The 11,162-nt window shown below is 49.2% G+C and overlaps 1 protein-coding gene across 3 annotated transcripts in view; it reads right to left on the minus strand.

Annotated features, from left to right (window-relative positions):
• Window positions 1–10,252, minus strand: part of SRGAP3 (SLIT-ROBO Rho GTPase activating protein 3) — a 151,588-nt gene extending 141,336 nt beyond the window's left edge. For all 3 annotated transcript variants that reach the window (XR_005750532.1, XM_040358840.1, XM_040358839.1), the window contains exon 1: window positions 10,066–10,252. Coding sequence is in view for 2 of the 3 variants with exons in the window: in XM_040358840.1 (XP_040214774.1) it covers window positions 10,066–10,123 (58 nt within the window). In the remaining variant the exon portion in view is untranslated. The remainder of the gene's footprint in view (window positions 1–10,065) is intronic.
• Window positions 10,253–11,162: the final 910 nt, after the last annotated feature.

Genomic DNA, 11,162 nt, shown 5'->3' on the forward strand with positions numbered 1-11,162 from the left:
GTGGGGCAGAAATATTGTGTTACAAGTGCAGGCGGTCTGCACATATACAGATCTACAGACACTGCAGATGGATGGGGGGGGGGGGGGTATGCAGAATAGGAAAAGGAGTTATCTGTATTTAGCAGCTGCAACGTTATATGCAAGGATACTATGTAACACAAAGTGGGAGTAAAGAGAGACACAAGGGTAGAAGGAAGGCGCAAGACAAATAGGTAGACATAGTATAGAGGTATAAAAGGGGGGGGTGGAAGAGAGGGGGAGAGAGAGGGGAGGATAGAGACAGAAACAGAGGGAGAAAATAAGAGAGCGGTAAAAAGATGAAGGAGAGAGAGAAATGAAGATCAAGAGTGAGATGAAGAAGAGAGAGAGAGCACAGGTTAAGAGAGGGACATAGAGAGAGAGAGGGGGGGGGTGAAAAGGAAGAGATGGAAAATTAAGACAGAGCCTGAAGCAGTTAGATGAAGAAGAGAGAGAGAGAGAGAGAGGAAGGGGAGAGAAGAGAGAGAGAGGAAAGGGAGAGAAGAAGAGAGAGAGAGGAAAGGGAGAGAAGAAGAGAGAGAGTGAGTGATAAATAGAAAGAGGGGGAAAGAGAGAGAGAAATGAAGGGAGGGAGGAAGTGAGATGAAGAAGAGAGAGAGCACAGGTTAAGAGAGAGGGACAGAGAGAGAGAGAGAGGGGGGGGGGTGAAAAGGAAGAGATGGGAAATTAAGACAGAGCCTGAAGCAGTTAGATGAAGAAGAGAGAGAGAGAGAGGAAAGGGGGAGAAGAAGAGAGAGAGAGAGAGGAAAGGGAGAGAAGAAGAGAGAGAGTGATAAATAGAAAGAGGGGGAAAGAGAGAGAGAAATGAAGGGAGGGAGGAAGTGAGATGAAGAAGAGAGAGAGCACAGGTTAAGAGAGAGGGACAGAGAGAGAGAGGGGGGGGGGGGTGAAAAGGAAGAGATGGAAAATTAAGACAGAGCCTGAATCAGTTAGATGAAGAAGAGAGAGAGAGAGGGGAAGGGGAGAGAAGAGAGAGAGGAAAGGGAGAGAAGAAGAGAGAGAGTGATAAATAGAAAGAGGGGGAAAGAGAGAGAGAGAGAGAGAGAAATGAAGGGAGGGGGGAAGTGAGATGAAGAAGAGAAAGAAAAAAATAAAGAAGGGGAAGGAGTGAGATGAAGAAGACAGAACGAGAGAGAGAGAAAGAGAGAGAGAGAGAGAGAGAGAAAAGAGAAAGAGAGAAAGGAGAGAAAGAGAGAAGAGAAGAATGGAGAGAGAGAGAGAGAGAGAGAGCGAGAGAGAGAGAGAGAGAGAGAGAGAGAAGGGAGAGGTGAAGAGGGAGAGGGAAAGAGAGAAAAAAATTGAGAAAGAAAGAAAGAAAGAAAGAAAGAAAGAAAGAAAGAAAGAAAGAAAGAAAGAGGAGAGATGAATAGGAAGAGAGGGAAAAGGTAAAGTGAGATAGAAATGAAGACAGGTAGGGAGTGAGATAAAGAAGAAGCGGGAGAGAGAGAAAGAGGAGAGACAGAAAGAGAGAGAGTGCAAAAAGGAGAGATAGAAAGGGAAAGAAAAAGAGAGGCATGAAAAGAGAGAGAAAGCTGAACAGAAAGAGAGGGCAGGAGGGAAGTAAATGGGTAGAGAGGGATAGAAAGAAAGAGAGATGGAGAAGTAAAGAGAGAGGAAGCTAGAGATAGAAAAAGAGAGAGCAAGCAAGACTATGAGGTGAAAAGTGAATAAAACAAGAGAGGTAGAATAAGAGTGGGAGAGCAAGAGGGAGGTAGAGAGGGAAAGGGAGAGAGTGACTGAGAGAGAGAAGAAGAGGGAACAGGAGGGAAGTAGAGGGGTAAAGAAGGAGAGAGAAAAAGAGAAATGAAAAGACAGGGAGAGAACGATGAAAAGAGAGGGAGATGGAGAGAGAGTGATGAAAAGAGGGAGATGGAAAGAGATGGATGAAAAGAGAGGGAGATGGAAAGTGATGGATGAAAAGAGAGGGAGATGGAGAGAGAGATGAAAAGAGAGGGAGAAAGAGAGAAAAGAGAGGAGAGGGAGGGGAAGATAGGGAAAGGAAGAGGGAGGAAAGAGAGTTGGGGAAAGATAGAGGGAGATGGGTGGAAAAGAGAGAGGGGCAGAGAGGGAACGAAAAGGGTGTGTGGGCAGGAGAAAGAGAGGTAAGTGAGGCCCATTTACACAATGTGTAGTAATAACGTACTGTTATGTAGTGCAGTTTCAATGGCACTCCAACACGCTAAAACAACTGCACTGTACTACCATGCATTGTGCTGCATCAGATAAAAGGATCATGTCTAATTTATTAGCATGTTAGGGTGGGTTCATTTTAATGGGCTGGCTTAACACAAAAAATAACATGCGTGACGTACATGTGTTAAGGCACTGCAAAGAATGAGAGAGACGGAAAGGAGGAAAAATCGGGCGGAGGAAAGAGGAGAGAAAAGGTGGCAAAAGAGATGTAGATAGATAGACAAGGCAAGATACAGACCATTAACTGAGAGATGAAGTTATATAGACCTTTGCCAGACAGATACCCCTCCCCCTCCACACACACTCTAAGAGGCACCAATCATCCTTTTGCTAGCTGTCACTCTCTGACAATCATTGGACAACAAATCCCAACATGTCCCAGCAGCCGGTGGGAGTGGGTATGCCAATTTCTGTAGTTTTACAACCACTAGAAAGCCACCAGGTCAATCCTAGCTCACCATAGCAAAGGCATCGTCAGCCACATTTTTAACTCTATCTTCTGCTACTGAACTCCTTAGACAATATTGCTGCAGGTGGGGAAAAAAAACGGGGAGGAAGGAAGACAACATTGGTGTTGCTGCCAGTAACAAGCATTCAGATTTTTTCCCACATATCATGGAAAAAGAAGCCCATAACCCCAATCGCATTCTGCGATCCACCAATCAAAACCTACTCCAGATACCCAAAGCCAGATACAAGTCCAAAGGAGATCGAAGATTTGCAGTCCAAGGACCCCGCCTGTGGAATGCACTACCAACCTCCATCCGACTGGAGTCGGACCACTTGGCCTTCAGGAGAAAGGTTAAAACCCATCTCTTCTGAGGTCAAGGGGTTCCTTACCCATGAAATGGATACAGCGCCCGGAGGCGATTCAGTGTTGCGCTTTACAAGTTTCTCACTCACTCAAAAATGTAACGTGAATTGAGTTAATTTTCTCTTCTCCAGTTTTTCCCCAATCAGCCCCCGTTGTTTGATAGAACTTTGGGTCAATCAGAAGACCTCAGACATCTTTATTGCCCAAGAAGTCTATAAAAATGCGTGTTTTTTTTTTGTGCTGAAACTATTTTTGTTCTCGAAACAGAAGGCCACAGACAGGAAATTTGATAATATTGGTGTAGAAAAGGAGAAGTCTCTCACTATGCAGTTATTCAACATTGCAGACATTGCAAAAGTTGGGTCTGTCTTTGAAGGAAAGCCCTCGGACCTATGCGCCCTCCAGGCTCCAGTTACACACCTCCTAACTTTCTGAGATTGGAAAGACACTTCTCATTGGCATATGATTAATGTAAAAAAACACACTTTTGCCAAACCACTTCAGATGCAAAAGTCGATCATCAATACCTTATGGGCAAAAGACACATTTGCATGTCATTATGACCACCTATAAAGGTCAACCTCTGCAAAATAATAGTAGCTACAATGAACCCTAATGAATAAAATACAGCGAACCTCCTACAAAGCTGTGCAATCCAAACCTTGTATAAGAATAGGTTACTTTGGATCAGTGGTCTCCAAACAGCGGCCATGGGGCAGGATGTGGCCCTTTGCTTGCCTTTATCCGGCCCTTGCAGCACTATTCCTTCCACTGACACCAGTGATGGGGCACCATTCCTCCCACTGATACCAGAGATTGGGCACTACTTCTTCCACTGACACCAGGGATGGGACACTATTCCTACCACTGATACCAATGATGGGGCACTATTCCACCCACTGATACCAGAGATTGGGCACTACTTCTTCCACTGACACCAGGGATGGGACACTATTCCTACCACTGATACCAATGATGGGGCACCATTCCTCCCACTGATACCAGAGATTGGGCACTACTTCTTCAACTGACACCAGGGATGGGACACTATTCCTACCACTGATACCAATGATGGGGGACTATTCCACCCACTGATAACAATGAAGAGGGAACTGTTCTTCCCATTGAGACCAATGATGGAGCACTATTCCTCCCACTGACACCAATGATGGAGCACTATTTCACCCACTGATACCAAGGATGAGGCACTATTTCTCTCACTGATAACAATGATGGGACGCTATTCCTCCCACTGACACCAATGATGGGGCACTATTCCTCCCATTGACACCATCAATGATGGGGCACTATTCCTCCCATTGACACCATCAATGATGGGGCACTATTCCACCCACTGATGCCAACTATGGAGCACTTTTCTTCCCACTGTCCAGGGCCGATCCTAGGCAGGATGCACAGGGTGCTTTGCACCAAGGCGCCTGCAGAGGTGGGGGGCGCCGAAGTGGCAGAGTTCTCCCCTCCCTCCTTCTCTCCTTGTTTGTGTCCGTCCAGAACTAGGGTTCTGAGCATAGGTGTGTGTCCGTCCAGAACTGATGTGTCTCTGACCATCTCCTGTACTATGTCTGTAGTCTCTGACCATCTCCTGTACTATGTCTGTAGTCTCTGACCATCTCCTGTACTATGTCTGTAGTCTCTGACCATCTCTTGTACTGTGTCTGCAGTCTCTGACCATCTCCTGTATTATGTCTGCAGTCTCTGATCATCTCCTGTACTGTGTCTGTAGTCTCTGACCATCTCCTGTATTATGTCTGCAGTCTCTGATCATCTCCTGTACTGTGTTTGTAGTCTCTGACCATCTCCTGTATTATGTCTGCAGTCTCTGATCATCTCCTGTACAGTGTCTGCAGTCTCTGACCATCTACTGTATTATGTCTGCAGTCTCTGATCATCTCCTGTACTGTGTCTGCAGTCTCTGACCATCTCCTGTACTATGTCTGCAGTCTCTGATCAACTCCTGTACTGTGTCTGTAGTCTCTGAACATCTCCTGTATTATGTCTGCAGTCTCTGATCATCTCCTGTACTATGTCTGCAGTCTCTGACCATCTCCTGTATTATGTCTGCAGTCTCTGATCAACTCCTGTACTGTGTCTGTAGTCTCTGACCATCTCCTGTATTATGTCTGCAGTCTCTGATCATCTCCTGTACTGTGTTTGTAGTCTCTGACCATCGCCTGTATTATGTCTGCAGTCTCTGACAATCTCCTGAAATATTTCTTCACCCAGGAGCCTGTGACCCTAGGATCGGCCCTGCCACTGACACCAATGATGGGGCACTATTCCTCCCACTGACACCAATGATGGGGCACTATTCCTTCCACTGACACCATCAATAAGGCACTATTCCTCCTACTAATACCAATGATGGGGCACTATTCCTCCCACTGACACCATGAATGGGGCCTTGTTTACTTCAAGTGAAACCAGGGCAATTTCTACTCCCATTGGCCATGGTCCAGCCCCACTAAAGCCTAAAAGACAGTTAACTGGCCCCCTTGTTTAGAAAGTTTGGAGACCTCGCCTTAGATGAAAATCACATGTCAAGTCAATGTCCGAAAATACATCAGAAAAGTTCAAAAGTTACATGAGATAAAGTTCTGTGCAAATTCTGACTTTTCCTACAAAAGTCAAGCTTATCCCCGCCCTGCTAGCTCCTAAAGCCATTCGTCAAACAATTGGGGAGCTTAGGAGGGGACAGCTGACATCCAACAGCATAAAGCAAACATTTCACTAAGCCATTTGGTTCAATAGGCCTGAGGGGTGCTCATGAACGGGAGACCCTTTTCAGGTCCCCCTACACTCAACCCAAAGATTTTTGACACCCCTAGGCGAAACCTCATTTTGCCGCCTTGCCCTTGGCTCCACGCCCTCTGCCCTGCCCATGTATATCCCACCTTTTTAATGAAGTGCCATTCAAATGCAGGCTCACCAGCGCCCATCAAATGCAGCCTCACCAGCGCCCATAAATGCAGCCTCACCAGCGCCCATGAATGCAGCCTCACCAGCGCCCATGAATGCAGCCTCACCAGCGCTCATCAAATGCAGCCTCACCAGCGCCCATGAATGCAGCCTCACCAGCGCCCATGAATGCAGCCTCACCAGCGCCCATTAATGTAGCCTCACCAGCGCCCATGAATGCAGCCTCACCAGCGCCCATGAATGCAGCCTCACAAGTGCCCAGGAATGCAGCCTCACCAGCACCCATTAATGTAGCCTCACCAGCGCCCATGAATGCAGCCTCACCAGCGCCCATGAATGCAGCCTCACCAGCGCCCATGAATGCAGCCTACCAGCGCCCATCAATGCAGCCTACCAGCGCCCATCAATGCAGCCTACCAGCGCCCATGAATGCAGCCTCACCAGCGCCCATAAATGTAGCCTCACCAGCGCCCATGAATGCAGCCTACCAGCGCCCATGAATGCAGCCTCACCAGCGCCCATGAATGCAGCCTCACCAGCGCCCATGAATGCAGCCTACCAGCGCCCATGAATGCAGTCTCACCAGCGCCCATTAATGCAGCCTCACCAGCGCCCATTAATGCAGCCTACCAGCGCCCATGAATGCAGTCTCACCAGCGCCCATTAATGCAGCCTCACCAGCGCCCATTAATGCAGCCTCATCAGCGCCCATAAATGCAGCCTCACCAGCACCCATTAATGCAGCCTCACCAGCGCCCATGAATGCAGCCTACCAGCGCCCATGAATGCAGTCTCACCAGCGCCCATTAATGCAGCCTCACCAGCACCCATTAATGCAGCCTCACCAGCACCCATGAATGCAGCCATCAATGAATTTTTGCTTGCTTCTATTCATTCGGGAGTCGGGACACAGACACAGTCCTCCGCCGCCGCTGTGCCTCTGACACTATGGTGCGGCTGCCTAGTTTGCCTAGTGGTAGCGCCGGCCCTGACTCAACCATACAAGCTGGACTGTAACATAAAAAGAAGAAGAACAATCTACTTTTTGGGCAGTTAAAGGGGCTTTTCACTTTCGGAAAGGGGGCAAAACCTCTGCAACCGCCTCATTTTCTGCAGCTCTGAAGCAGCAAATTAGAGGGTGTTCTGATCGGAAACGCCCCCATCGGTCGCCTGCGCAGAGGCCTCCCTCTTCCTGAAAGAGGAAAACTCCTTTAAGCAGGACATTTATTGATGCAGATCAATACATCCGACCGAAAAGTGGAAGACCCTCAGAGGCAAGAGGGTTCTATAGACTACTCGGAGGCGCTCGGGACATGGGGGGGGGGGCTAAGAGTGCAACCGCCAACATATGACTTTAATAAAGGTGAGGAGGAGATTAGAGCCAGAGGTGGTGGTGGGGGGGGGGGGGCAGGGAAAGTTTCAGGCCTGGATCTGGGCCAAGGCAAGGAAACAATTCCAGGGGGGGGGGGGGCAGAGGGATTGCAGGCACACAGGCTCCCATACATTGCAGATCTCAGTGTGGGGGGGGGGGAGCAATAATTCAGGCCAGCAGCTGAATCGCACGTGGATCATTTAATGACTATTAGCAGACAATGCAGTGTCTCTGTTCTGTATCAGGGGAGCAATCTGCTCCTGGGTGAGTGAGCGTGATGGATGCTGCAGGCCCATAGAACTGACACTCCTTATTAGCTGCACAGCTGCATTGCAGCCTGCTCCCCCTCGTCCGCCCCGCACTGCACAGAGCACACAGATGCCCGGCCATGGAGATGGCCACACTGCAGGGAGATTAGGCCTGGGGGGGGGGGCCGGGAATGGACGGGGAGAGGCCGCCACTGCATTATTCTGGGTGGGCTGCCTAGTCAGTGGAGGTGATGCACTAAAGGAGCAAGTGCATGTCAGTGTACACAGTGCAGACAAGTGCATGTCAGTGTACACAGTGCAGACAAGTGCATGTCAGTGTACACAGTGCAGACAAGTGCATGTCAGTGTACAGAGTGCAGAGACAAGTGCATGTCAGTGTACACAGTGCAGAGACAAGTGCATGTCAGTGCAGAGACAAGTGCATGTCAGTGTACACAGTGCAGAGACAAGTGCATGTCAGTGTACACAGTGCAGAGACAAGTGCATGTCAGTGTACACAGTGCAGAGACAAGTGCATGTCAGTGTACACAGTGCAGACAAGTGCATGTCAGTGTACACAGTGCAGACAAGTGCATGTCAGTGTACAGAGACAAGTGCATGTCAGTGTACAGAGTGCAGAGACAAGTGCATGTCAGTGTACACAGTGCAGAGACAAGTGCATGTCAGTGTACACAGTGCAGAGACAGGTGCATGTCAGTATACACAGTGCAGAGACAAATGCATGTCAGTGTATACAGTGCAGAGACAAGTGCATGTCAGTGTATACAGTGCAGAGACAAGTGCATGTCAGTATACACAGTGCAGAGACAAGTGCATGTCAGTGTACACAGTGCAGAGACAAGTGCATGTCAGTGTACACAGTGCAGAGACAGGTGCATGTCAGTATACACAGTGCAGAGACAAATGCATGTCAGTGTACACAGTGCAGACAAGTGCATGTCATTTTCCAAAGTGCAGAGACAAGTGCATGTCAGTGTACACAGTGCAGAGACAAGTGCATGTCAGTGTATACAGAGTGCAGAGACAAGTGCATGTCAGTGTACACTGTGCAGAGACAAGTGCATGTCAGTATACACAGTGCAGAGACAAGTGCATGTCAGTGTACACAGTGCAGACAAGTGCATGTCAGTGTACAGAGTGCAGAGACAAGTGCATGTCAGTGTACACAGTGCAGACAAGTGCATGTCAGTGTACACAGTGCAGACAAGTGCATGTCAGTATACACAGTGCAGAGACAAGTGCATGTCAGTGTACACAGTGCAGAGACATGTGCATGTCAGTATACACAGTGCAGAGACAAGTGCATGTCAGTGTACACTGTGCAGAGACAAGTGCATGTCAGTGTACACAGTGCAGAGACAAGTGCATGTCAGTGTACACAGTGCAGAGACAAGTGCATGTCAGTGTACACAGTGCAGAGACAAGTGCATGTCAGTGCAGACAAGTGCATGTCAGTGTACACAGTGCAGAGACATGTGCATGTCAGTGTACACAGTGCAGAGACAAGTGCATGTCAGTATACACAGTGCAGAGACAAGTGCATGTCAGTATACACAGTGCAGAGACAAGTGCATGTCAGTGTACACAGTGCAGAGACAAGTGCATGTCAATGTACAGAGTGCAGACAAGTGCATGTCAGTATACAGAGTACAGGGACAAGTGCATGTCAGTGTACACTGTGCAGAGACAAGTGCATGTCAGTGTACACAGTGCAGAGACAAGTGCATGTCAGTGTACACAGTGCAGACAAGTGCATGTCAGTGTACACAGTGCAGACAAGTGCATGTCAGTGTACAGAGTGCAGACAAGTGCATGTCAGTATACAGAGTACAGGGACAAGTGCATGTCAGTATACAGAGTACAGGGACAAGTGCATGTCAGTGTACACAGTGCAGTGGCTAGTGTATGTTGGAGGAGGGTACAAGGGCAGCAGGGAGAGAGGTATGTAGTAATGGGAAGATTGGTAGGTGTTCAGTGTATGGCAGTAGTGTATGATTGTTTTGCAACAGGGTGGTGTATAGAAATGGGCACACTTGCAGCATGTAATGGAGGAAAGATTGGCAGCAGAGAGGTGTGGGCAGAGAGAGGGCACACTGGCAGCAGGTAGGTGAGCATTAAAGGGCAGATTGGCATCAGAGAGGTGTGGGCAGAGAGGGGGCACACTGGTAGGTATAGGTAGGTTGTCAGCAGTGGGTGCTCAGAGGAGGGCACACTGGTAGGTATAGGTAGGTTGTCGGCAGTGGGTGCTCAGAGGAGGGCACACTGGTATAGGTAGGTTGTCAGCAGTGGGTGCTCAGAGGAGGGCACACTGGTAGGTATAGGTAGGTTGTCAGCAGTGGGTGCTCAGAGGAGGGCACACTGGCAGCAGGTGGTATATGGTGAAGGGTAGTAGACAGGGAGGGGTAGGTTGTCAGCAGGGAGGGCGCACACCTGGCACTTACCTTTGACCTGGTTCTCATAGTCAGCGATGATCTCCTTGTCCTTCCTGAACCTGGACATGGTTGGGGGGGTCGGAGGGTCTCCGGGGACCGATCACCTGCAGAGCCGCCCAGCACACCCCGAACTCCGCATTGCTCTGCTCGGCGCTCCCTCCTCTCCTCTCCGATCCAACCTCTCCTCCCTCCTCTCCTCTCCCTCCGCTTCGCTGTGCTCCTCTCCCTCCTCTCCTCTCCGCTGTGCTCCTCTCCCTCCTCTCCTCTCCGATTGTTTTCCTTCTTCTTTCTTTTCTTGCTGCCACTGCGGGGTGATCGGAGGCTGAGCGTCACCTGACTCCGCCCACCTCCCATTACATGGAGCCTGCTGGATACCCGACTGACTGCACATCGCCCATCATCCTCATCACTATAGCATCCTCATCCCTCCATCATCCTCATCACTAGATCATCCTCATCCCACCATCATCCTCATCCCTAGACCTCCATCATCCTCATCCATCCATCATCCTCATCCCTATCCTTCCATCAGCCCCATCCCTCCATCATCCTCATCCCTCCATCATCCTCATGTCTCCATCATCCTCATCCCTCCATCATCCCTATCCTTCCATCAGCCCCATCCCTATCCCTCCATAATCCCCATCCCTATCCCTCCATCATATCCACCCCTATCTCTCCATCAACTCCATCCCTTTCCCTCCATCATATCCACCCCTATCCCTCCATCATCTCCATCCCTATCCCTCCATCATATCCACCCCTATCTCTCCATCAACTCCATCCCTTTCCCTCCATCATATCCACCCCTATCCCTCCATCATCTCCATCCCTATCCCTCCATCATATCCACCCCTATTCCTCCATCATCTCCATCCTTATTACTCCATCATATTCATCCCTACCCCTCCATAACCCCTATTCCTATCCCTCCATCATATCCACCCCTATTCCTCCATCATATCCATCCTTCACTCCTCAATCCTCCATCATTCTCATCCCTATCCCTCCATCATCCCCATCCCTCCATCATAACCATCCTTCCTTCTTCATCATCCTCATCCTTGCTTGTTCATCCTTAACCTTCTTTCACCATCCCCATCCTT

This window comes from Rana temporaria, chromosome 7, assembly GCF_905171775.1.
Source record: "Rana temporaria chromosome 7, aRanTem1.1, whole genome shotgun sequence".
Lineage (NCBI taxonomy): Eukaryota > Metazoa > Chordata > Amphibia > Anura > Ranidae > Rana > Rana temporaria.